We start from the raw sequence: 27,992 nt of genomic DNA on the forward strand, positions 1-27,992 counted from the left end.
ACAGGGGCAGAGACAACCCAGGCTCATTTTTACTTAATAAGGCCAGTGCCTTCGGATTTGGAAATCTTAAGACTTGCCTGCTGCCCCTGAACTGAGTAAAAGTTTTCTCAGATCTTTCTCCGTTTCCTCAGCAGCCTTCCTGCCACTGCAGTGGGCGTTCTTTCTGTGGCAGTGCACCAGCTCCCAGGTAGGGGACTCCCCCAATCCCTTCCTTCCTGGTCCCCTTCTTACCAGTTTTCAGGTAGATTGCTGGTACTCCGTCCTGAAGATTATGGCAGCCTTCTAAAGTTTTTCCCTCTGTATGATGCAAGCAGCAACTCCACAGAGGGAGAAGTGAAAGAAGGCTGACAGGATTGGTTTACTCATTGTGAAGGAAACAGTCGTTGTGTTTACTCAGTTAATGCAACACACTAGGGCAGAATTAGGTCTAGAGATTTTTCTTGGATGCTTCATCAGAAGGGGTTTTCTCTATTCTGACTTTTCCAAACTGAAAACCACTGCTTTATGTTCTATGTAAATGTTTGGTTTTCGTATTTGCATTTTCCAAACTGGTTTCAAACCCTGTGGCTTTTCTTTTGTAACTTTCTTTGTAACTGGTATTTCAAGAATTTATTTTCAGTAATTGGTTGATATAGAACTGCCAGAAGTTGCACCAATATACACGGTAAATTATAAAGTTACCTAATCACTTAGTGCTTGCAGTGTGTGTAAGGCAGTGTGTTAGGTGTTAGGGCAAGGAGAGGTTAGCTAGACTTTGTATTCTAGGAGTACTTCTCGGAGAGGCTGTAAAGTGTACTTATCTTTATCACACAAGACAGCCAGATAAGGAGCACAGGGACACTACCAACAGCTGCACTGAGGAAATGGGGATGTGGTGCTTAGGAAGCAGGTGACCGAGAAACTAGAACTTAAAGGTTAAATTGCACACGACAATTTCATATAAAGGAGATGGGAAGATCCTGGGTGTAGAGAGTAGATTATTCATGAGAAGAGATTAGGGTATAGTTCATTTAGGTGGAGTGAACAGCTAGGTTGGGGTGAGACTATACAAGGCTGTGAGTTAGTGAGGGATAAATGATACGGCCAGATTTGTGTGTAGGAAACTTGAGTTAGGAGTAGTGCATCTCTGCATTTGTCAGATCAGTACACTGGTGTAAAACCATCTTCCTGGCTCATCTCATTTATCCTACAGATAAATTAGAATCTGGAGTCCTGAGGAGCTATTTAGAGCTGGAGGCAATTGGCCTGAGGTCTCCAACTCTTAAGATGGCCCAGGGGCTCAAGTGGCTCATGAAGTAGGAAGCTCTGGTGTGTGGAAGCAGCTTCATTCCTCACCGAGTTTCTCTTTCCAGCTTCTCCTCCAACTGGGAGGTTGAGGAAGTGACTCAGAGGAAAGAGAAGTTGAGGCACAGAGCCAGGCAAGAAGCACTTTTAGGTTAGGAAAAAATGTGTAGTCTCAGGGAGGAGAGACTGGTGAGAATAAAGTTACCCATGCAGAATTTTGAGTCTGGGAAATTTATACTTAAGCCATGGAAGTCTTTTTCAAATTTCCCCTCCTGGTCCTGTGCTGCTGTGGTCAGAAGAACTGTGTTGTAAGGGCAGAAAACAAGATGAGTTCAGTGCCCACAGAGAGACTAAAGTGAGGTGTTTTAGCTGGCGAAAGAACTGATTCAGAAGAGAAGGTCAAGTGTTGAGAGTCATGTCTAAGACATAACTGGAGTATTTAAGAGCCAGGAAGAGATTCCTAAGGAGGAATGCCGAGATTAAAGAGTAAAGGTCCAAGGTTATACCTGGACATTTATGTGGTGGTAAGAGGGAAAGGAGATTAACATTTGTAAAGTATTATATTTAATTATGATGATAGATAGAGACAGGAATCATTAACCTCTCTTAATCCTTATTTTATCATGGAAAAACTTGAGGTTCGATGGGGTTAAGATGTTTGCCTGAGGTTGTCAACTAAAGAATAAGGAAGCTGACAAAAAGCAGCATAGTTAGAGGACAGCAAAATTAAAACAGTAATTCAATGTCAGAATAGCTTGTCTCCCAAGCCAAGAACAGAAGCAGGTATATGGAGATGGTAGCATATCAAATATCTACCATATCAAATATTACAAGAAGCTTGAAGAGGGCAAGATTGCCAATAACATAGAGTCCAGAGAATACAGATATCTAAATATAATCTAAAATGAAGGGGCAAGAGAGATGGCTTAGTGGTTCAGAGCACTGGTTACTGTTGTTCAAGATGATCTGGGTTTGATTCGCACCATACACATGGTGGTGCAAACCATCCTTCACTCCAGATTTGGGGAATCCAGTACCTACTTCTGACCTCTGAGGGCACCAGGCATACACATAAAATGTGAAATACTTAGAATTCATGTGTACCTAATTGGGCTGTTCAGTTTAACTCTATGCGAAATAGTTAATCTGCTTTTTATCAGGAAATTTTAATCTAAGAGGAGAATAAAATAGATTCACCGCTGTTTACAAAAGTAGAGTAAGAAAAACAAGATTTTTTTCCCAAAGCTTTTTTTTGTTGTTGTTGTTTTGTTTTTTCAAGACAGGGTTTCTTTGTAGCTTTGGGGCCTGTCCTGGAACTAGCTCTTGTAGACCAGGCTGGCCTTGAACTCACAGAGCTCCGGTCTGTCTCTGCCTCCCTAGTGCTGGGATTAAAAGTGTGTGCCACCACTGCCTGGCTCAAAGCATTTTCTTAATACCTCTACACACCATCATTCCCATGTTTTCATATAGTTACTTGCTTTATAACAGATACTATGTATTATTATGTATAGAGTAGAGTGGCATTCAGGAATTTGGATTTGAGCTCTTGTACCAGAGACTAACAGGGAGGCATGATACCAGAGTGACTCATCTGACCCCTTGGATAACGAGTTCCTCTTGTTGGGGTTGGAGGCTTTTCAGTATTTCTGCAATGTCTAGCTCTTTGTAGAAAAACTAACATGTTTCAAAGAAAGAAAATCCATAGTGCATCTTATTGTATTGATCATTAGACATTAAATAAATAATACCAAGCATTTTGGGGCTATGTATGTATTCTAAAGTTTCCAGTAAACTTGCATGATCACTTAGTATGTAAGGCATGATAAGAATTTTTATTTCTCTATCTTAGAAGAAAAAACACAGAGAGGTTAAAAAACTTACTTTGGAAATGACATAAGAGTTGAACCTAGACACTCTAGACTACTTACTCTCTTTAAAGGAAGGAACATTTAAGTTAGACCTTGAACAACAGGTGTACTTCCTGCATCACTCTAGGTACAGTTCACAGTTCGCAAGCTGGGCAAAGGCTTGGAGATTAAAACAACACACACACTAGACCTGGGTCATTCAAGAGGAGATAAGCCGAGTGCCATTTATTCAAGTTTAGGAAAAAACCTTATATACCTAGCTGTTGCACAATGGAAGTCCCCCCAGGCAGGTGGGAAATTACCACACCCAAGGTGGAGTAAACAATTGCCCCTATAGCTAACTGATGTAGGAGGTTCTTCTGTCTATGTGTTGCTTTCATTGGTTGAATAAAGAAACTGCCTTGGCCTTTTGATAGGACAGAACTTAGATAGGCGGAGTAGACAGAACAGAATGCTGGGAAGAAGGGCAGAGTGGCAGACGCCTTGAGTCTCCTGCCTGAGACAGACATAGGTTAGAATCTTGCTGGTAAGTCACAGTCACGTGGTGTTACACAGATTGGTAGAAATGGGTTAGATCAGGATGTGGGAGTTGGCCAAGAAGAGGCTAGATATAATGGGCCAGGCAATAATTTAATTAATACAATTTCTGTGTGGTTATTTTGGGGGTTAAGCTAGCTGGGTGGTGGTTTGCTGCCTGCTCCTTCTACAACAGCTAACCACCAGGGGGGCAGAGGGAGCACAGGAACAAACAGGTTGTTTAGCTGGAAACTGCAACAAGATGTCTGGCTAGAAACTGTCTTCAAGATGAACCCTGGGAGGAGGGGTAGACCCATGGACCCTACAAACAGGTAGAATTTTCTTTACTTTTTCTGTTATGTGTGTGTTTGCATGTGTGTCTACAGGTAGAGGCTGGAGGTTGATAGCAGCTGTCTTCCTCAGTTTCTTTCCACCTTTATTTTTTGAGATGCTCTCTCTCTCTGACCCTGTAGCTGATAACTAACTGGGCTAAACCAGCTGGCCAGCAAACCATAGACTCTTCACTGTACCAGTGATAGGGTAACAAGGCTTGCTGCTGCACCCAATGTTATTGTCACTCTTTATCTGAGTGTAGGAACTCAAGTCCCGTGATTGCACAGTAAGCAACTTGCTGATTGACCTACCTTCTGGTCCTCCCACTTCCCCCTGCTCTCCACCCACCCTTCTGAGAAGTATCTTACTTGGTAGTCCAGATGGCCTTATATGCTCTTCCCTCTTCACTTTTTAAGTGCTGGTATTATAGTAGTGTGCCACCTCAACAGCCAAATATTCTTGTTTTATTTATATATATATATATATATATATATATATATATATATATATATAATTAAAATAGAAGAAATTAAATCCAAATCTTGATAAATACTTAGAGATCAAAGTGAAATCTTTGGGATTACATTCTGACTTACCTAAGGTACCATTATCAATATAACTATGGAAATATTGAATGGCCACCATTTCTCTCTAACAATTAAATTGCCATTACTACATCTGGGGTTAATAACATGAGGAGTTAATCTAGAAAAGGAAAAGAATTGTTCAACTATGGGAAATGACAATAGTAGTAACTAAGGTATTATGTTAACACTTCATGTTTTGGTTTGATTTTTTAAAAAAATTTCTTTTGGGAGACTCTGTAGTGGTGAGGGGAGGATATGGGGAGACTGCAAGGAGACTAGAATTAGGGTGCATGATGTGAAATTTCCAAAGATTCAATAAAGAATATTAAAAAGAAAAAAAAGGAAAAGGAAAGGCGAGAAGAATTTGGAGACTGGTTTAGGTTCACATTTCCTTCAAGCTCTCATTCCATAGAATTGCCTGGAGGGGTTTTATGTTAGCAGGAGGTCCTGTAACAATGTGTGTGTGTGTGCTTGTGTCTGTAGTGGAATAAACATGTTGACAAGAGATCCTGTAACAATATGTGTGTGTGCACGTGTGCATGTGTGCACATGTGTGTGCTTTTCGCTTCTCTTTCACAGTTTCGAAGAAGCACGTGGGAAATACTCACCAAACACCATGTCGAGACAACAAGAGAGTCTGTTGTGCATTGCTCCACTGCTGACCACGGTGGAGGAGACACTGGACACCATCTCCGCTCAAGTCCGAGGACACATTCCTGAGTGGCTCAACGGCAGTCTCCTTCGGGTTGGACCTGGGAAGTTCGAGTTTGGAAAGGATAAGTAAGCCTAGATTTTGGAGAACAATGTGGGCTTCATGGTGTAGTTTGGTTCTATGGAACATGAATTCAGCAATTTCTTCTCTGTGGTGGTTGCTGCAATTTTAGTCTTCCACTAGAGATAAGGAAATTGTTGCCTATAAAAGAAAAAAAAGTTTTTTGTTTGTTTGTTTGTTTTTAAATCATTGTGCTCCCTCATGTGCAGCATGAATTGTGAATTTGAAGTTCACAAAAGAGCAATGCAAGGATCTCTGAGAAACCCCAAGGCCTGAAGGAAGGGCATGGCCTATACCTCCTGCCTCTTTCTCTGCCACCCTGAACTTCCCAGACACAATGGCCTCTTAGAGTTCCACATATTTTTGCTTAATATCTTGGCATTGATGCTCTCTTACATGTCTTCCTTCATCTCTTAGTCCTGATTTTTGTCCTTCTGATGTCAACTCAAATCTCACTTCCTTTAATGCCCCCTGTGACTTCCATTTTAAGAACACCAAGACTTACTGTATTACCAGCTTATACGTAGCACTTTCATTGCGAGTGTCCATTTACTCTATTGGCTTGTTTTTTTCTGTTGTTTTTGTTTGTTTGTTTTTAGGTTTTAGGTTTCTTGTTTTGTTTTGTTTGAGACAGGGTTTCTCTGTAACCCGTCCTGGAACTCACTCTATAGACCAGGCTGGCCTTGAACTCACAGAGATCCACCTGTCTCTGCCTCCCAAGTGCTGGGATTAAAGACACTTGCCACCACTGCCCAGCTGTTGGTTTGTCTTTTAAAAATGACTTATTTATCATTTATTTTATTTGTATCAGTGTTTTGCCTACTTTGTAAGTATATGTATCATATAAATGCCTGGTGCCTGCAGAGATCAGAAGGTATTAGATCCCCAGAAACTGGAGTTATGGGTGATTGTGAGTCACCTTGTGGGTACCGGAAACTGAATCCATGTCCTCTGTAAGAGCAACAAGAACTATTATTAACCACTGAGCCATCTCTCCCACCTTGTTTGTTTTGTTTGTGTATGTTAGCAGTGTTCCTTGGCTAGGATGTAAGATCCATGAGGGCAGAATGCTTCCTAATTTATCTAAATGTTCCCAATATCTCAAATCTTGCTAGCTAGCACTCAATAGGTAGATACATTGGGTAAAAACCCAGTAAGTCTTTAGGATATCATTTCTTTGTGTGTCTGAGGGATATAAAATAATAGGCAGATGTGTCTATGGCTAGGAAATAATCTGCTTTGTAACATTTTTAAATGTTGAAAATTTTTTGTATGAAAAATTTAAACTACAGCAAAGTTCCTTGGGTGGAGGGATGAGTATGTATTCCCTGACACATCTTCTTTAACAATTTTATGTTACTCCCTGCCAGCCTTCTCTACTGTTTCCATAGACTTACCTTTTAAAAAATGGCAGTCATCTGGGGACCTGGAGAGATGTCTCAGTGATTTTGAGTTGCATTTGCAGAGGACCTGTGTTTGAGTCTCAGAACCATATGGTAACATACAACCATCTGTAACTTCAGTTCCAGGACATCTGAAGCCCTCTTCTGACCTCATTGAGCACAAGGCATGCATGTGGTACACATATATACATGCAAACAAGACACTAATATACATAAAACAAAAAAATCAATCAAAAAATCAATAAGAAAAGAATTGCAATCACCAGTAGAAATTTCTCTTGTTCTGCTTTTTAAAAAATTTATGCTATCATACCAGCAAGTTAGCTCAGTGAGTAAAGGTATTTGCTAACAAGCATGATGTGTCAAGGCCAGCCCACACATCAAAGGAGAGAGCCAGCTCCAGCAAGTTGTCTTTTGACCTCCACACACATTCTCTGGCATATGTATTTATTTATAGACATACATACACACTTAAAAATTCACACTATAATGGCTTTATGTTGTTATAAAGTAGAGATGATCATTATCTTTAGTGACTTGTTACTTCAGAGCTTATTACCTTTTAAAAATTGAGCAATAGATATGTAAAACATAAGCTTACTATCTTAACTACTTACAAAGGTGCAGTTCAATAGCACTGAGTTCGTTCATCCTGTCGTGCCACTATCATTACATCCATCCACAGAACTCATTTTAGTTTACAGAAATGAGCGTTCTACCAAAGAATTTCTTCCTTTCTTCCCTTGCTCTGCCAACTACCATTCTGCTTTTCTGTCAGCTACACCAGAGCATGTGCCTGGCTGTCACAGTCCATCATTCCTCTCCATCTGTTTTTGAAAAGAGGCCAAGGACCCAGAGAATGAGACATTCCCAGGATAATTTCAGGATATATATTTCATCCTATAGGCATTATAATGTGCTGAGCTTTGTAGTCAGTGGATAGTATGCATGAAATGCAGTAGAGTGCCACACCCCACTGCACAAGAGGCCTTCAGGGAGGTACTTTAGAGGTCAGATTGCTGGTAGGTGGAGAGGAGGATGGAGGCTGAGGTAGAGATTGAAAGTGGAGAAAAATCAAAGTACACAAACCAATAAATAACAGAGTGTAAAAGAAGTGGGAAAGCACAAATAGACATGAACAAGAGAGAACAAATAAGTAACCATTCAAACAGGAAAAAAAAAACAACTCCTAAGAGATTTTGTGGGTCTCAGTGCAAATGCATTTGAAAATCTTGAATAACTTTTTAGGAAATATGAATTACTAGAATGGATAGAGATAGAAATTTTTAAGCAGATTGACTTTTAGGCAGCTAAATATACTTATAAAATACACTTTCTTTCTTTCTTTCTTTTTGTTTTTAAAAGGCGCAAGGGTCCAGGTGGTGATGGTTCACGCCTTTAAGCCCAGCACTCAAGAAGCAGAGGCAGGTGGATCTCTGCTAGTTCAAGGCCAGCCTGGTCTACAAGACCTAGTTCCAGGACATGCTCCAAAACTACAGAGAAACCCTGTCTCAAAAAACTACACACACACACACACACACACACACACACACACACACACACACACACACACATATTTAGTAACTTGACATTAATAAATTATTTATAACAGAACCTAACATCACATTACAAGTAAAATTCACAAAGACCAGGTGGAATGAAGTCTAAGAAAGCAAGGTTGGCTCATCAATAGGAAATCTACCCAAGAAGAATAGTTATAAAATTATCTTCATAGGTGCTGAGAAGACTTTTTGTTGAAATTCATTATCCATGTCTCATAAAATGTCCCAGGAAAATCAGACTTAACAGATAGTTTCTTAACACGATTTCATAATGTGAATATACCTTCTCTCTTTTTCATGCCTGTATTTTTATGTAAAAATAGCTAAATTGGGAACTGCTACAAGTGGTTTTTTTTTTGAGACAGTGTTTCTCTGTGTGTAGCCCTGCAAGTGTTTTTTACCCCCATACCCAGGAAAGATGCTCAGTGTTTTCACTACTATGTGAAACTCAGCATCAAACCATATGTAAGTAACACAGTTAGATTAAAGGTATTGATTTAGGGACCAAAGCCTAAGAGAAGAAGTAAACCCTCTCCTTTCAAATGGTAGGTTAGTAAATCATAAAACCAAAATAAATAATAACACTAAACAAAACAGTAAAATGCAAGGCAACAGGCTATAGACCCATGCTGGTGGAAAAAACATCACTCATGGTAGCAGTGGACTAAATACTTAGGAAAGGGACTTGGCTCTTGGTGTTTTGTGCTTAGAAATGGACAGCACATTTGGACAAATGGAAACGTCACCTCTTGTTCTTGAGCAAAGTGACAGTATTTTAAAGGTGCATTTCCTGTTATTTATAAATACATTATGATATTAATAAAAATTCCAACAAGCTCTTTACCAGAAATTATACTAATTAATATCAAAGGTCATATGGAAAAATAAATATGCAAGAATTATCAAGAACACATTAAAAATGAAAACTGCTAATTTTGTACAAGACATCTAGAGTACTGTAAATTCTCTACAATTGAAATATTATGACGTTGTTCATGAAAAAGGAGTAGATGACAGAATAGGAAGCCAAAAAAACAGACCCACAACTTACCAAACTGAGCATCTGATAAAGACGGCATCTGAAATTATGGAAAATAAAGGGACATTTTTCTTCTTTTTATCTACATTAAAAAAGTAGTAAAACACACAGAATTTAAAATTTACATTTTAACCATTTGTACAGTTCACTAGTGTCATGTATATTCACACTGTGAAACATTTTCAGAATTTCCTCATCTTGCAAAATTGGAACTAACAAGTTAAGCAGCAATTTGTCATTTTTTCTGTCCTCCATTAACCAACTTTATCCATGTTTTTATAAACCTCAATACTTTGCTTTTAATTTTAAGGTACATTTATTTAGTGTGTGTAATTGCATGTTATGTGACTGTGCTTTTTTACCCACTGAGCCAGCTCTCCAGCCCCTTTGTCCACTTCTAAGGTTGTATATAAATAGATTATATAGTGTCCGTACTTTTATGACTAGTCTATTTTCTTTAACTTAATGATCCTCAAGCTTCATCTATGCTGTGACATATGATAGGGTTTTCTTCCTTTTTAGTGCTAGATAATAATATGGTATGTATTGTAGAGGAGGAAAAATTTTTCTTCATCTTCTTTTGGTCTTCACTAGTCCCAGGAATTAAATCAGCAATTGAGAGGGTTAATAATGGGGAGGGAGCCATATAACCTCTGTTTGCTAGTGTTTGTATGTACTTGGGAATCCCTGTAAGAAAATGAAGAGCTATTGAGCATGGTGCAGGTCTATGTTCTAGTACTTGGGAGGCTGGGGCAGGGAGATCACAAGTTTGAAGTTAGCTTCATCTGCATAGCAAGTTAAAGGCCTGCCTGGGTTATGTAGTCAGACCCTGTTACAAACAAGGAAAGAGAGAGAGAGGAGAGAGAGAGAGGGGGGGGAGAGAGAGAGAAAGAAGAGAGGGGGGAGAGAGAGGGGGAGAGAGGAGAGAGAAAGGAGAGAGAGGGAGGGAGGGAGGGAGGAAGGGAGAGAGAGAGAGAGAGAGAGAGAGAGAGAGAGAGAGAGAGAGAGAGAGAGAGAGAAAGAGAGAGAGAGATAGTAATTTGGCCAAAAGTAGTAAATTGTGACAAGGGTTGGAGCTGGGGCAGCTAGTTGTGGGAAAGTCACTGACAAAGGGAATGCTCGTTTAATCAGCTTATACTGTTTATTTTCTCTTTGCTTCAACTTCGTGTCTCCAGGTACAAGGATGTCTATCTTCCTTCTGATACAGGGAGGCCATCTTTCATGAAGGAGTTTTATTTTCTGCTTTTGGAAAGAAAACAGAAAGCCATAGTGCTTGTCTGCAGCTGCTGATCTTAAAGTGTTCCAAACTCAGAATAGTGTGTCAAAGTGGCATATTTGGGGGTAACATGTGTGAACCTCTACAATCAGTTTATTTTCAGTCATCAGTAGATGATGTGGAATTCCCCTAGTATGCTGTGACTATTATTGGTTAATAAAGAAACTGGCTTGGCCTGATAGGGTAGAACAGAGCTAGGTGGGAAAAACTAAACTGAATGCTGGGGAAAAGAAGGCAGAGTCAGGGAGAAGCCATGGAGCTGCCACCAGAGACAGACATGTCAAAATTTTGCCAGCCACAGCCATGTAGCGATACACAGATTAATGGAGATGGGTTAGTTTAGGATATAACAGCTAGCCAGAAACACACTTAAGCTATTGGCCAAACAGTATTGCAAATAATATGGTTTCTGTGTGGTTATTTCGGAACTGAGCAACCCAGAACAAACAAGTGGCCTCCTACAACAAGTAAATACATTTTTTTTGCTTCTGTCTTTTTGCTCTTGTGAGTAATGTTGATCTGAGCCTGAGAGAACAAAGACCAGCCCTGATTTCAGGAACCATTGTCTTTTCAGACAATGATGTTAGCTTTCCTTTCCCATACTGATGACATCAAGCATTTACTCTGTCAAACACAGGAAAGAAAAGATCACATAATAGCTCTTTTGTTTGTTTATTTATTTATTTATTTATTGAGACAGGGTTTTAGCTCAGGGTGACTTCAAACTTCTAGTCCCTGTATCTACCTCTCCAGTGTTGAGATAACAGGTACATATCATTACACTGGCTGTGATAAAATTTTTTCAAAACAGGGCTACATTTTTTTCTGCTTACAGGTTTTTGATGTTCCATGTTTTAATTTTTATTTTTTACATGTGCCATTGCATATATGTGGAGGTCAGAGGACAGCATGCAGGAGTCTGTTCTCTCCTTCCATCCTCTGGGTGCTGGGGATTGAATTCAGGTCATCAGGCTTGGTAGCAAGCACCTTTACCCTCTGCACCATCTTGCTAAACCTGCTCCATCACTTTAATAGGTAATTTCTAGTGTAATTATAAGGTCAAAATGATTCTGCAAAAAATAAAATTGAAAAAACTATAATAAACAGAAAATTGAATGCATTTAAGATGTGAGGATGAATGTTTCTTTTTAGGAACTTGTTCTGATTTGGAAAATGCCAGGTTTTCTCTCTCCTCCTAGTCATAGGGAAAAGAGCAAAATTATTATTTTTTTCTTTGGTTTTTCAAGACAGGGTTTCCCTGTAGCTTTGGAGTCTGTCCTGGAACTAGCTCTTGTAGACCAGGCTGGCCTTGAACTCATAGAGATCTGCCTGCCTTTGCCTCCTGAGTGCTGGGATTAAAGATATGCACTGCCACCACCTGGCATGCACAGAATTATCTTAGGATTCACCTGTAGGTTTTTCCTTCAGCCCAGTGGAAAGTGAGCTTTTTTGACAGGGGTTAAGAATCATAGGATCAGGGTCAGGAGAATATAAATTGCTCTTTCCTGTTGTAGCCCAGGGAATTCAGAACACTGTCATTCCTTAATTTCAGATTCTCTGAGTTTTTGGTTGGTTCTGGGGACCCATGTTCTTGCTTATCTTTATATTTGGATGAGAGAAATATCATTTCGACCCCATGCTTCCCTTATTCCTAAGTTAGTTTCTATTGTCACCTCCCATTTGCAGATACAATCATTGGTTTGATGGAATGGCTTTGCTTCACCAGTTCAGAATGGAGAAGGGCACGGTGACATACAGGAGCAAGTTTCTACAGAGTGATGCATACAAGGCCAACAGTGCTGGAGATAGAATCGTGGTCTCAGAATTTGGCACACTGGCTCTGCCTGACCCATGCAAGAATATCTTTGAGCGTTTCATGTCCAGGTTTGAGCCACCTGGTAAGGAGCCCTTAAAACGACAGTGATCATCATTTAAATTAGTATCTATACACATAGAAATCTTGAAAATGTACATTTTAAAAGTATATTATTATTTATATGCATGTGTCTGTGATTGTGGGTGTCCGTGGAGGCCAGAAGAAGTTGTTGAATGTCCTGGAGCTGGAGTTACAGATGGTTGTGAGCTGCCTATGTGGGTGCTAGGAAGAGAATTCAAGTCTTCTGGAAGAGCAATATGTGCTCTTAAATTTTGAGACATCTTTCCAGTCCTTGAAAAATACATTGTGAGTGTATGAGTGTGTGTGTGTATTTGTGTGTGTGTGTGTGTGTGTGTGTGTGTGTGTGTGTGTGTGAAAGAGAGAGGGCATTGAAGATTTCTTCCTCAGAGCATGTGGTTAATGTCTGCTACCTGATTTCAGTCATGACTGACAACACCAATGTCAACTTCGTACAGTACAAGGGTGATTACTACTTGAGCACCGAGACCAATTTTATGAATAAAGTGGACATTGAAACTCTGGAAAGGACAGAAAAGGTAATGTGTAGGCCCCAAATGAGTAAAATAGATCCCAATTTTCTTTTTATTCAGAGTACCTTACAGAATCTAGATAGTTAAGCAAGAAATTAGAGGCCTATCCTCACAGAAACAAAACATTAACATTTGTTAATTTAGGCTGCCATCACCCTCTGGCAGGATTATAATGCTTGTAGGGCTGGTTTTCCTTAAAGATAATCTCAAACTTCTACCTTAGTTTTTTTATTTTATTTTATATTTATTTATTTATTTAAGATTTCTGCCTTCTCCCCGCCACCGCCTCCCATTTCCCTCCCCCTCCCCCGATCAAGTCCCCCCTCCCTTGTCAGCCCGAAGAGCAGTCAAGGTTCCCTGACCTGTGGGAAGTCCAAGGACTACCCACCTCCATCCAGGTCTAGTAAGGTGAGCATCCAAACTGCCTAGGCTCCCCCAAAGCCAGTATGTGCAGTAGGATCAAAAACCCACTGCCATTGTTCTTGAGTTCTCAGTAGTCCTCATTGTCCATTATGTTCAGCAAGTCTGGTTTTATCCCATGCTTTTTCAGACCCAGGCCAGCTGGCCTTGGTGGGTTCCCGATAGAACATCCCCATTGTCTCAGTGTGTGGGTGCACCCCTCGCAGTCTGAGTTCCTTGCTCGTACTCTCTCTCCTTCTGCTCCTGATTTGGACCTTGAGATTTCAGTCCGGTGCTCCAATGTGGGTCTCTGTCTGTCTCCTTTCATCTCCTGATGAGAGTTAATATTCAGGAGGATGCCTATGTGTTTGTCTTTGGGTTCACCTTCTTATTTAGCTTCTCTAGGATCACGAATTATAGGCTCAATGTCCTTTATTTATGGCTAGAAACCAAATATGAGTGAGTACATCCCATGTTCCTCTTTTTGGGTCTGGCTTACCTCACTCAGGATAGTGTTTTCTATTTCCATCCATTTGTATGCAAAATTCAAGAAGTCCTTGTTTTTTACTGCTGAGTAGTACTCTAATATGTATATATTCCATACTTTCTTCATCCATTCTTCCATTTCCTACCTTAGTTTTAACATCACAAGGCCAGGGTATAAGGAAATAGCCCTGGCAGGCTCATGTTCTTCCTAGACCCAGTAACTAGCAGGCTAGAGGGTGTATTGACCCATATTGCCTTGGCACATTAATTATTACATTTCAGGACAACTTGGTTGTTGATACCATATCTTGCTGTGGAGCTCAGGTTGGCCAAGAACTCACCATGCACCTTAAGCTGACTTTGAACTTGTGATCCTCCTGTCTCAGTCTCCCAAGTGTTGGGATTATAGGTGTGTTCCACCACCTCAGACTAAAATTTTAATTTTATTTTTGATTATATTTGTTATGCTTATTTTGAACTTTGCCGTGATATTAGATAAATCTGCACAGATGTTTTTGTTGCCGGCTGTGGTGCTGCTGTTTTTTATTGTTTTGTTTTCCATTTGTTTTTTTTTAAGCAGGAAAAATAAAGTTTTGATTTCTCAGAGGTTTCTCACATCATACTTTCAACATAGGTGACAGCCTTCTATGGTAATTTATGTTAATAAAGATCTATTGTGAATCACTTATAATTCTTAAATGGTCTTAAACCTGCAGGTGGACTGGAGCAAATTTATTGCTGTGAATGGAGCGACTGCACACCCTCATTATGACTCAGATGGAACAGCATACAATATGGGGAACACCTATGGGCCAAGAGGTAAAGTGAGGATGGAAGTATTTTTAGATATAATTAAAAGTAAACCATTCCCCAGAGCTCCATTATGCTTAAAATATAAACAGGAAATACCACTTGAAAGGTTCCAAAGAGGCATTACTGAGGTTAAAACACATGATTTTCATTAAGCATGTGTTCTGTGGTCCTTTTGTATCTATGCTTAGCAGCTGATTTCCTATATGTCTTTTTCAGTGTAACTTACATCTTTATGTTCCATTATGATTTTGGGTGTTATAAGCATCAAAGGCATATCTCTCTTGAATATAAACTTTAAAGACATACTATATTGTAAAAGCAAGAAATGTAAAATGCTATAAAAAAGGGATGTAGGGAGGGTCTACTTTCTATCACAAAGCATAATTAGCAAAGAAAGTCAAGGTCAAGGCATTCACAACTCTGTACACCATATGCTAATCGTCTGTCTACTTCCAAACCTGCTACCAATCTGTTCCAGAATATTCCAATACCTAATAATTACAGCTAATGTTTATTGAGTTCCTAAGATGGGCTAGGGATAAGCATATTTCTTTGTGCTTTTTTCTTTAATCTATATACAACCCTGTTATTACCTCCATTTTACAGATGAAGCCAGTGAACTCTGAGGATGTTTAAGTCATTTGCTTGAACCAGTTTCCATGTTTCTAAAGCCAGACCTGAAACAAGGCCTGACTTTAAACACAAAGGCTTGCTATGAGTCATCCTGTTTTATTAGTCACTGAGTCCAGAAGGCTATATTGATATTATTTAACATCCAGCCTCCACCCAGTCACCATTTCTCCCTCTGCTTGCTTAAGACCTTTAAAATTATACACCCACTCTCTCAGGGATGGCAAGTTGGTGTTCCTGTTTTTGAGAACATGTTCTCTGAACAAGAGTGTGTTAGTTGAAAGTATTAGATATTTGTGACTATCTACCCGACTATTGTCTATAGTTAATATAACCTGTGTTATAGTTGTGGTATACCTTTGGTGAATTGTAGGCTTTGTGGATTGCTGCTCTTTAGGTCTACATCTACACATAGGAGTGCGTATGAAGATGGATGAAGTTTTAGTTGTATTGGCTAAGGTACAGAAAGGATGTCCTGAATACTCTTTCATACAGCCTGTTTTCTTTGTTCTCATATATTGATTCTTTAAAACTGTTATAGGAAACAGTAGATCTCCTTCTAATGAGAGTATAACACATGGAGACTAGAGGACGACCTGTGGGAGTCAATTCTTGCCTTTTACCGTGTGTGACCTGGGGATGGAACTCAGGTCATCAGACTTGGTGGCAAGTGCTTTTATTTACTGAATTTTTGCCAGCGTTTGGTGACCATTTCAAATCTAGCTATACATTGGATTCACTGGGGAACCATACAGTTACCTGGGTCTTTCCCTCAAAGATCAGAATTTAGTTAGTCTCTACATCACCTAAACCTGCTAAATTGGGAATGTTTTCCTAACAAGACCACTGGGTTTTATGGATATTAAAGCTGACACGGGTATATTTTTGTTTGTTTTGTTCCATCCATCACTTTTTAATCATTTAAAAAATCCACTTCTTATTAACTTTGTTAACTAAGTAGTTTATTTTTAAACTTATTTGTTATTTGGAAGATATCATTCTTAGTTATATATCTTAAAATAGCAACCAGATCATCAGTCTCAACCTACTGCATCCAAGAGTCATCTAGAATGCTTGCTATCGGGATAGAGCATGGGCTCCATCCATCTTTAGGGATTCTGGTTCAGCAGAACTGAAAAGAGACCAAGAATCTGCACCTTTACTATGGATCCCAGGGCATCTTGATGCAAATAGTCTCTGGATCTCACTGAGAAACTCGGGCACCAATCATGACTGCCCATGTTTGTTACTTTGCCTCAACGTCCTGTTTATAGAAACTCCTGGAGACTGTCAGAATCAGAATCAAGGTGCTGGGCAAGGCAGCTCTCTTTCACATTGCTCATCATATTAGATACCTGTCTTGCATAATGCCTTCAAGATGCCTTCAGTGCCCTTTAGTTCAGTGACTGTTTAAATTCAGTGAACTGGATAATCCAATTGTAAGCCATGGGATGCCTTTTATATTCTAGTCCCAAGTAATACCAAACCTGTATCTGTTTTCTCATTTGATTATCTGGTTCAGTGAGATGGTTATGAACTGGAACTTAATGTATATGTAGTTGCAGGGAGCTTGAATACCTGGGATACATTTAGATACATAATAATTCTGATTGTAATTTTTAAAAGGCCTGCAATTATTTACTTTTAAGAGTTAAAAGTTGTAGGAAAGGGACTAAGGAATAAATGGGCAAATCATAGTCAAGTTTTAGCCTTTTCAGATATTTTAAGGTCCTCTTTAGAAATTAGCAGAATTTCTTAGAATATTTTATCAACCCAGTTAGTTTTTAATACTTAAAACTATGTTCTTCATATTAATTTATCACTATTCTTGTCTATCCCTTTTGTCACTGTTTAAAACATGATGCTTCCTATATATGAAGTGGTCTCTCAAAACCTAGCTCTCTCTCACCACCCTGGACATCTGCAATAATGTGTACCTATTACTCACGTGCTCCAGGCCTTTACTTGAATGGCATCAGCTTAGGGAAGCCTTCCTAGACTACCATATTTAGAATAGCAAACAGGAATGCCCACCCATTCACAATCGCTGTAGTCCCATTCCTAGCTGTTTTTACATTGCAATTCATATCACCATCGGATGCATTGCATTTTTGCTCGTATGTTTTATTTGAGTTTTAGAGATGAATAGATTTTATCTCTTCTCTGTACTACTGCATCCAAGAGTTTGAAATATAGTGTTTAGGATTCTTAGGATAGTGTTTGCAATATGATTGGTGACCAGTAAATGGCTGCAGAATAAATGAATCAAGAAAAATGTGTTGGTTATTTTGTTCCTTTAGAACAATGGAGATTGTGAAATTCTGTGTTATGCAAGTTCATCATGTCCTACACTGCAAATTATAATACCAGGCAGATAGTTCAGTATCACCTAAATATTTATTCATTCACTGAGTAGCTACATAAATGTGTGCTATTAGTTAATCCATCAGTAGCTATTTCTAGCATGCTCATTAAATGCCAAACCCTCTCAAGGGCACAGGTTATCTTTCATTCTAGAATGCATATAAAAATGGTAAAGGGAGAAACTTTTGTGGTCCAGGTTCTTGCTATAATATTATTCGGGTTCCGCCGGGGAAGACAGAGCCTGGGGAGACGATTCATGGAGCACAAGTGCTGTGTTCTATTGCTTCCGCAGAGACCATGAAGCCTTCCTACTACCACAGCTTTGGTGAGTCTATGGAGGAGGCTAGTTGCACTGGGCTCTGAGTTAATGTTGCTGTATCAGAAAGATTATTTTTGACAAGTACCATCTGATAATTTATCAGAGTATTGCGATAATGAGATCAAGATTGCATTAATATCAGTTAAGTTATTCTGTTTAGTCATGTACTCCTTATGCTAGCCTGCAGATTGCTTGAAGAGACATATCTGCTTAATGTAAGTAGTTACTAGAAACATAAATTGATAATTAATAATTTTAGTCAATATCAAAATCTTAAAAATAGTCAAACATGAAAAAGGTCTTGACTATCTTATATGTGTGTGAAGGGAGAACCTTATATTTTGTAAAGAGTGTGTTTCAACCTTTAAAAATAGTGTTTTGTTAAGTTTTGAGATGTTTCAGCCTTTATTCAGAACATTTACTTTATGTATTGTAAATTGTGGTAGCCAAAATATCTCTATATCTAGTGTGCACAGGAAAAGGACTAAGGAGTAAGTACACTGAGCATCGACAGCACTTTAACATTGTTCTGCTTTCTGTTCTCCTTAAACCAGAACAATTTAAAATAGAAAAAAAGCCTGACTGAGGGCATTAACCTAAGTCTTCTTAACAGTTCTCTTTTCTATGTAGAAACAGGAAATATGTCCAGTTGATCCGGGAAACAAGGAGGTATTTTTGGATGGTGTTTACTTAGGTCAGCAGTGGCATGCCCTGTCATTCAGACAGGTCCCTCACTGCCACATCTCAGTCATTCTTATCTTGCCAAGTAACATTCTATTGTTTCCTGGAATCTTTTAGGAATGACAGAAAACTTCATCATCTTCATTGAACAGCCTCTAAAGATGAAGCTGTGGAAAATAGTCTCTTCTAAAATCCGGGGGAAGGCCTTTGCTGATGGGATAAGCTGGGAGCCCCAGTATAACACACGGTTTCATGTGGTGGATAAACACACTGGACAGGCTGAGTATTTGAGCATGTTTGTAATGAAAATCTGCCCTTGAAGTTGATCTCCACAGGGCTGACTTTTCACCATCATACATTATTTTTTAAAGATATTTCTAGTGTTACTTTCTTTTTCTGGTTGGATTGGCCACTAATTAGCCATCACAGTGGATGTTGTGTGTTGGAAATCTGTGAGGAATGTTTTTACCCCTCCAAAGGATTGCACCGAAAGGGTACAGGGAGCGCTCCTCACAGGTTTTCTCGGGGGTTAGTGCAGGGGTGCAGTTAATGTAACACTCCTGTCACTTCTGCAATGACACTTTGAAGCTTAAGTAGCTGCTTCTGGGACTTGTTGGTGTGCCAGTATCATAACCCCACTGAAGTCCAGCATATTGATGGAGTATCTTCCTATGTCCCCATTAGTAATAGCGCCATTGTACTTGTCTTTGTTCATCTCTAAGACAATAGCATCCTAAATTTAATTTTCCATGATCTCATTACAAAATTATTTGAATAATGAGTGGATTTTTCAATTAGTCACTTAATTTATAATAAACATCCAAAGTAACAGTACTTTCCATTAATCATGTAATTAGAGTCCAGGAACTATTTATCCTGTAAAACATTAGACCACACATTTCAGGAGGGCTTTTAAAATTAGTCACAATGATGGATTGGTTGTGTCAAACAGCCTCAGTTCGCTGATAAACATGAAATTATGGGATGAAGCCGGGCGGTGGTGGCGCACGCCTTTAATCCCAGCACTCGGGAGGCAGAGGCAGGTGGATCTCTGTGAGTTCGAGACCAGCCTGGTCTACAAGAGCTAGTTCCAGGACAGGCTCCAAAGCCACAGAGAAACCCTGTCTCGAAAAACCAAAAAAAAAAACAAAAAAAAAACATGAAATTAGATGACTTAAGCAAGCAATGCTTAAATCATTGGCCTTTGTGTGCTGATGTTTCTTCCTTTGTACCGACTGACCATGGCATGTAAGTGGGGGTTGGATATCCTCCTATGAGTTTTGTAGATTTATTCCTGAAAGAGAACAGAAAGGAGGGGAAGGGAAGGGAAAGGAAGGAAAACTGAGTGTCTTCCTAAATTGTTTGCATGCCCTGCAGACTCTCCCAGGAGTGTATTATAGCAAACCTTTTGTTACCTTTCATCAAATCAATGCCTTTGAGGACCACGGCTGTATTGTGATTGATCTGTGCTGTCAGGATGATGGGAGAAACCTGGAAGTTTACCAACTACAGAATCTCAGGAAAGCAGGGGAAGGGCTCAATCAGGTAAACATATGAACTCTTCTGTCTTCTGAGTGCTGGGATTAAAGGTGTGTATCACCATACCATGCATTAACATTTTATTTTTAGGGAGTTGCTTGTTCTGTATTAATTAATGGATTGTTATAGAGCAGATTTAAGTTTAAAGAAAAAAAAACAAACTGAAATCATGGAGTGTTTCCCCCATGTATTCCTCTTTCCTAGTTTCTCTAATATCAATATTGTAAATTTTGGATTATTTATTGTTATTGTATGTATGCATCTGTATGGTGTGTGTGTATGTGTGTGTGAGAGAGAGAGACAGAGAGAGAGACAGAGACAGAGAGACAGAGAGACAGAGAGAGAGAGAGAAAGAGAGAAAGAGAGAGAGACAGAGACACAGAGAGAGAGACAGAGACAGAGACAGAGAGACAGAGACAGAGGGACAGAGACAGAGAGAGAGACAGAGAAAGAGACAGAGACAGACAGAGAGACACAGAGAGAGACAGAGAGAGAGACAGAGAGAGAGACAGAGAGAGAGACAGAGAGACAGAGAGAGACAGAGAGACAGAGAGAGACAGAGAGACAGAGAGAGAGACAGACAGAGACAGAAACAGAGCGAGAGACAGAGAGACAGAGAGAGAGACAGAGAGAGAGACAGAGAGAGACAGAGACAGAGAGTGAGCGAGCACATGGGTGACACCGTGCATGAGTAAAGGTAGTGAAAGTAAGAGACAACTGTCAGGAATTGGTTCTCTCACTCTGGGCTCTAGGATTAAACCCAGGCTGTAGGGCTTGGGCAGCAAACCATTTTACCCTTTGTTATTGTTGTTGTTTTTGCTTTTTGTTGTTGTTGTTGTTTTGAACAGGGTTTCTCTGTGTAGCCCTGGCTGTCCTGGAACTCCCTGTGTAGACCTGGCTGGCCGCCAACTCAGATCCACCTGCCTCTGCCTCCTGAGTGCTGGGATTAAAGATGAGTACCATTATTGCCTGATTCCATTTTATGATTTGAACCATCATTTCACTAACCCAATATTATTAACATCTTCCATTGTTGTGAAACATTTGTTATATTTGATGAGTCAGTACTGATCTGTTCTTACTAACTAAACTCCACAGTTCTTAGGGCTCACCCTTTGTGTTAAATAATCTGTGGTCTCTATAGTTCTGTCTGTTTCACAATGTCTGTAGTCCAGGCTGGCCTTGAGCATGCATCGCCTTCCTTCCTCACCCTCTGGAATGATGGGATTAGAGCTGTGCCAGTTTAGGCTGACTCACTTCTTTCCCCCTCCTCCCCTTCCTCCCTCCTCCCCTCCCTCCCTCCTTCTCTCTCTCCCTTCCTTCTTTTCTTTTTAGTCGTATGCATTTGTGGTTCCTCCATGTTTTTTGTGTGTTGATAGTTTTATATTTATTTTATTATTGAGCAATAGTGTCTTGTGTATGCTAGTTGACCATCTATTCACCTATTGAAGAATATCTTGCTAGTTTACAATTTTGGTGAGTATGACAAAAATTGTTACAAACACTTGTGCATAGATTGCATGTAAACATAAATTATCAATATATACCTTTTTTGAGACAGAGTCTCCTGAAGTGCAGGCTAGCCTTGGACTCACTGTATAGTCAAGACTGGCCTTGAACCCTGGTCCTGTTGTCTCTGTCTGGTATTACACTCATGTGGCAAAGCATCTAGCCTTAGAATTTTTAAAAAGTATTTATTTTGTTAGATTAGGAAAGTTCCCTTTTCTACTTCTATATTACTAAGAATTTTGGTCATGGTTAAATGTAGCAGTTCATGTTTTTTCTCACTATTGAGAGTACTATATGGATTTTATCCCTTTTTTATTAATGTGATGAAGAATACTGGTTCCTTCTTTTAAAAAGTGTTTATAAAGTTCATATGGTGGCAGATACCGTAAATCTCAGTATTTGGAAGTAGAGGCAGTCAGGTCTCTATAAGTTCCAGGCCAGATTGTCTACATAGTGAGTTTCAGGTCAGTTGTCTCAGAAGAAAAAAAAAGTTGAAGCGGGGCCTTGTGGTTCCGGTTTATAATCCCAGCTAGTTTGTGGGCTCAGGCAGAGGACCACAGTTTCTGGAAATTTGCCTGTCTCTGCCTCTCATTTCCCAGTAGAAGCTGAGTCATTGTAGATATAAAGCAAACATCTAACCTGGCTTTTATATGAATTCCAGGAATTCAAACTCAAGCACCCATGCTGTGTGACAAGTGCTTTTACCCACAGAACCACTGTCCTGCATCAATGTTGTTTTTTTATATTAAAAGTAATAACCATGTCAGTGGGTGTGGAGTGGTATCTGTGGTTTTGCTTATTTACATTTCTCAAATGATTAAAGTGTTGAACATCTCATTAGGTCCTGAGGGGAAGAGTTGCCTCTAATACCTGGTCCATCTGTAGGTTTCCTTTCCCTCCTAAATCTCATGGTCCTTCCTGGCCTTTTTAGCTTATCACTGCTTCCAAACTCCTATTTTTAAAATTTTTATCTGAATTTTTCTTCTTTTAGTTCTTCTCAAAGGAGTGGTTGGTTCACATCACCTGACCCAACCTTAATTGTCTTCTTGTTTAGCTAAGGTTTTACAAAAGAAAGCAATGTTTATAAAAGATGACTTTTATTTTTAATTTAAAATTTTATTTTATTGAGACAGGATTTTTCTATATAGCCCTGGCTGTGCTGGAACTCACTCTGTAGATCAGGCTGGTCTCAGACTCAGAGATCCACCTGTCTCTACCTCCCAAGTGTTGGGGTTAAAGGCGTGTGCCACTACTGCTTCACTAAAACGTCAATTTTATAGGGCTAATTCTTTGTAAAGTTTAAGGGTAATATCTAGAGGTTTCAAAAAATTCAAATAAAGAACAACATGTATTTTACTCAGTGAAATCATTTTTATGTGGGATGGAGGTGATATGGGGTAGGTAGGTAAGGAAATGGCACAATTTGTTCTCCATCTTATAATATTTCAAGAGAAAAATATGCTTAAGGCTCATGGTCACAGACACTGTGCATTTTTCCTTTGTGTCTTCTGCTTAAACACTGTCTTAGTATCCAGACTATTTTGGAGTTCCTCTGGCTGCCTATAGCATCAGCAGTTCATGAGGAGGACTCACAAGACTGAGCATACAACACAGTGTGTACAAAAAGAAGGATCTGGAGGAAGCCAGGCTTCGTAGTATATAAAGAACTAGTCCTGACACCATGTGTGACCTGTTACCTTCCTGGGAAGTTCACAAACCTGGTTTTTCAGGGTCTTACTGGAAATCAGTCATTTAGGCATCTAGCCAACAGGTCCTGAATAACTAACCTCAGGTCCTGAAGTTCTAGAATCTCAGGGGAACTCAGATGTTAGTCTTTTTTTTCCCAACTGAAGAATAAATCCTGGGTCTTGTACCTGCTAGGCAAGGACTATACCCTTGAGCCACATCCTTAGCTCCCAGGTGTTCTTTTTAAATAACATCATCATCACGAACTATATTTATTGACTACACAGTGTCATTCAAGGTTTCAAATACTCTTATCACACACAGCAGCCTAAGAACTAAGTTTCTAGGAGCCAGCTAAGGGTTAGTTTTCTAAATTGACCTTGCTCAAGAATGTGTAGGGTTTAAGCAGTCCTATCTTGCTAAGCTGTCTCTTCTCTGAACCAGCAAACATGAAAAAGGGCCCTTCTCTTGTTTCTGTCTAGTTCCTGAAACCTTTGACTATATAATCATTGATTTATTTTATGCTAATTAATAAATATTTAATTTTATAATTATTAGTCCACCACTAGAATACAAATTTCGTGAAATTCAGTGTTGCATTCCCAGTTTTGAAACAATATTTCACCTACAGCAGGTACTCAATAAGTATTTGCTGAATGAATAAATTGGAATTATTATTTGTACAATTCTAGTAATGGCTGAATTTAAGTTTCTAGTTTATTAGCCTATGGATGACATTTCCCCATCTGTTTATTTCTCTCTTCTGAACAGGTCTATAGTTCAATGGCAAAATCTTTCCCTAGAAGATTTGTTTTGCCCTTAGATGTCAGTGTGGATGTCCCTGTGGGAAGGAACCTCAGCCCACTGTCCTATTCTTCAGCCAGTGCCGTGAAACAGGGCGATGGAGAGGTAAGCTTCCCATGGACGTCAGTCTAAGGATGTGGATTTTAGTGACATCACTTTATTCTTTGGCTCTTCTCCAAATGTCTGGAGGTTTGATAACATTTGTCTGAGCTTGGGTGAGATCATGGAAACTTGTTTGGACAAGAGTCACAGAAACTGGGTGGGATGGATACCGTGTTTGACCATGCCTTCTCTGCTCCGAGCCTGATATATGCAACTTGCCAATGGTTGTGGAATGTGTGAGCTTTTGAGAGTGATCCAGCCTTCCCCACGTTCTGGAGACACTGCTTTTCCCACGGAATGCAGAAACACTTTGCATCCTGTTGTCATTTGACATCTTAGTCACAGCCTGACAGTGTTCTCTGCATGCACGTGCACTATGGAAAGGGGAACAATGTGAAACATGATGTAAAACGTTAGTTCTCAGATCCTGTTGCAACGTACAAAGTAGTGTGTCCTTACTCTAAAGAAGTGAAAGAGAACTAAGAGAAAATAAAGAGAATTAAGCAGTCACTTTTAACCCTTTGGGGATCTCTCTTAGATCTGGTGCTCTCCTGAGAATCTACACCATGAGGACCTTGTAGAGGAAGGAGGGATTGAATTTCCTCAGATCAACTATGGCCGATTTAATGGCAAAAAGTATAATTTCTTCTATGGCTGTGGTTTTCGGCATTTGGTGGGGGATTCTCTGATTAAGGTTGACGTGGTGAACAAGACACTAACGGTAATGAAGATCTCTTTTCTTACTTTTTCAAAGATCTGTTCTGCCCTTTGAATTATTTCTGTTTTGTTTAAAGTAGTTCCTTAGATGTATTAGTTTTCTTAAAAATTTTAGTATCTGTTTATTTTATGTGTATGTGTTTGTAGCTGAGCGTATTACATGTACTGCATGTGTTCAGGAGCCTGTGGAGGTTGGAGGACATATGATCCACTGGAGCTGTGATTACAGGAAATTGTGAGCTGTTGTGTGTTTGCTGGGGACTGAACTCGGGTCCTCTGAAAGAAGGGCCAGTGTTCTTACTGCTAATCTGCCTCTGTTGCCCAGTTTACTTTGGATTCTTTAATATTAAACAGTTCGGCTGTTTTCTTAGGTTTGAGAATACTGAATCACTTAAGCAGGGGGTTGGTTTTCTGTGAGAAATCTAAAGGAAAGCCAAAGCTTGGGAAATATGGCAAAATTGATGTCATTTTTCTGGAGGATTTATGGGGTGAAGGTTGTAGTGACCCTTATATTTCAGGTTGATGGGAAACCATATTAGATGGTGATCTGGAGGCAGCAGAGGCTCCTCTTACCTACATTTAATTCAGTAAGCCTAGGTTTGTGGTCGCTGTTGGAGCATCCTGTTGACAGCCCAGCTTATGCTGTGAGTGACGAACGCTGTAGAACGCTCCCCAGTCACCCCTCACTTTTCATCAGATGCCTTTTCTATGTGTTGGTGGGACTTGCAGGTTTGGAGAGAAGATGGCTTTTATCCCTCAGAGCCCATTTTTGTTCCGGCACCAGGAGCTGATGAGGAGGATGCTGGGGTTGTTCTTTCTGTGGTGATCACTCCCAACCTGGTATGTTTGTTTGCCTGTCACTGATCATAGCAACACAGCAGGAGGGCATGGAGCGCGGTGTGGAGTGGTGCAGCTCATAGTCTCTTGTGATGCCTTGTGGCATCTTCTCTGTCCACTTCCCCTTTTTACTGTGTACATTTCCCCCACTTTCAAAATCATAGTCCATGATTCAATATGGCTTCAAGTCCCATTTGCAAACTCATAACAACATGATGTCTTCAGAGGTATTTGTTATAGACAAAGTACTTTCATATATATTATGATGATTTTTAAAAATTGTGGGATACCATTTTATTCATGTGAATATCATGAATTTATCACTTTGTTGCAAGTGACCTGCATCTGGTCTCACAGTGGTAAAGCCAGTGTTTAAAGCATTTGGCTTCTGGCCTGATGCTCATACCAACATCTGTGTTTCTAGTTTCAGTAAACTGACCTAAAAGATTCCAGTAGTATAAGCTCTGGCTAGCGACTCAATAATGCTACTTGTCCAGGCAATCTTATAGCAAATTGTTCTCCTGAAGCACAAGTTTTGATAAATTATTAGTGGTACCTGGGTATGGAGTTCTGAACCATTTAGTGGTTTAGTTAAAATAAAAAAGTGCTGTGATCAATTAGTAATGTCTGTTATGGGCTTATTCCATGTGCTTAACTCTCCAGTAATTAGGTCAGCACAAATCTCAGACTGACTTTTAATGCTGACCTTTGTACAGCTCCTAAGTAACACAAAATGGAAGCGTTTCTAACTTGGGAAAAAGATTTTCCACATATTTTTCAAGATTAGAAAGGGCCAAGCAAAAAATATTGTTAGTTTCAAAGCCGTCTTGTGAAGAAAATTGGCACAAACAACTTTGCTTCTTTACTTTAGGGTGTGAACTTCTTTAGTCACAGTGTTTCTGTCCAGTGCAGCAACTGGGCAAACATTTAGTGGGTGGCTAGGTGAGGCATAGGTGTTTCTGTCCAGTCTGGCAACTGGACAAATACAGTGGGTGGCTAGATGAGGCATAGGTGTCAGGAACAGGTATGAGCATGAGCGAGAGGTGCTCCCTCCCTTAGCAAGGTCCTAGCCAGCAGAGATGGGCTTTCAGACGAAGAGGCAACTTTCAGTGTTCCATTTCTTTTTCCAGAGTGAAAGTAACTTTCTCCTTGTCTTGGACGCCAAGAACATGGCAGAACTGGGGCGAGCGGAGGTATCTCTGCAGATGCCTTACGGGTTCCACGGCACGTTTGTACCCGTCTGATGGCACAACCACAGGGTCTGAGAATCAAGTGCAGAGAGAAAACAATGGGTCTCACCCAAAACTAAAACCCCTGTGGGCTCATATTTTGAATGCTGTTCCCAACTTGTGACACTACTTTGGGAGGCTGAGGAAAGTTTTGGGGGTGAGGCATCACAGGCACAAGGGACCAGCCTTTGAAGTCTCTGGTTCTCTCATGCCCTCTCTCTGCTTCCTGGTCCACTGCAATGTGAGCAGCCTTCACCTGTGCTCCCCATCCTGCCACTGATCCACCATGCCTTCCCACTATGGCCTGCTGATCCTCTGAAACTGTGGACCGAAGGAAATCTTTTCCCTTTAGTTGTTCTGTTGTTTGTTTTGCAGCAGTGGTAAAATAAAATAACTAACACAAAACCTGGGTGTATTTTGTTTTACATTTCTATTAAAAACAGTTTATGAGGTAATTATGGTCTTATGTGTTTTTAATGCCATTTTAAAGGATTTATTTTATCTGTATGAATGTTTTACCTGCATATATATATATATATATATATATATATATATATATATATATATATATGTTTGTTTGGTGCCTGAAGAGGTTAGAATGGAATATCATATTCCCTGGAACTGGAGTTACAGATGGTTTTGAGCTACCACGTTGGTGTTTTGATTTGCATTTTTCTGATGGCTAAGGATGTTGAGTATTTCCTTAAGTGTCTTTCAACCATTTTATATTCTTCTGTTGAGAGTTTTCTGTTTAGGTCTGTACTCCATTTTTTTGTTGTTGACCAATTTCTTGAGTTCTTTATATATTTT

At 39.7% G+C, this 27,992-nt stretch overlaps 1 protein-coding gene across 3 annotated transcripts; it reads left to right on the forward strand.

Annotated features, from left to right (window-relative positions):
- On the forward strand, nt 1-27,631 carry Bco2 (beta-carotene oxygenase 2). Of its 3 annotated transcripts, none has more exons than XM_075965963.1 (12): nt 1-187; nt 5,168-5,368; nt 12,327-12,538; nt 12,958-13,073; nt 14,669-14,771; nt 17,956-18,084; nt 18,877-19,037; nt 20,137-20,304; nt 24,265-24,402; nt 24,938-25,120; nt 25,846-25,956; nt 27,084-27,631. In XM_075965963.1, the coding sequence occupies exons 2-12, from the start codon at nt 5,205-5,207 to the stop codon at nt 27,195-27,197; spliced, it is 1,599 nt and encodes a 532-aa protein (XP_075822078.1). In that variant the 5' UTR covers nt 1-187; nt 5,168-5,204; the 3' UTR covers nt 27,198-27,631. The 3 variants fall into 3 exon arrangements, with proteins under 3 accessions (XP_075822078.1, XP_075822079.1, XP_075822076.1); XM_075965964.1 differs by lacking the exon at nt 1-187 and adding an exon at nt 3,639-3,678; XM_075965961.1 differs by lacking the exon at nt 1-187 and adding an exon at nt 3,716-4,000.
- Nucleotides 27,632-27,992: the final 361 nt, after the last annotated feature.

The sequence above is a fragment of the Microtus pennsylvanicus genome, chromosome 3 (genome assembly GCF_037038515.1).
Source record: "Microtus pennsylvanicus isolate mMicPen1 chromosome 3, mMicPen1.hap1, whole genome shotgun sequence".
NCBI classification, from domain to species: Eukaryota; Metazoa; Chordata; class Mammalia; order Rodentia; family Cricetidae; genus Microtus; species Microtus pennsylvanicus.

Excerpts from the sequence above, each read along its gene's own strand:
- Bco2 (XM_075965961.1), top strand. The coding sequence starts at position 3,957 with ATGAACCCTGGGAGGAGGGGTAGACCCATGGACCCTACAAACAG. Across the intron at positions 4,001-5,167 it reads CCCATGGACCCTACAAACAG|TTTCGAAGAAGCACGTGGGA; the intron begins GTAGAATTTTCT and ends TCTCTTTCACAG. Across the intron at positions 24,403-24,937 it reads TGAAACAGGGCGATGGAGAG|ATCTGGTGCTCTCCTGAGAA; the intron begins GTAAGCTTCCCA and ends GATCTCTCTTAG.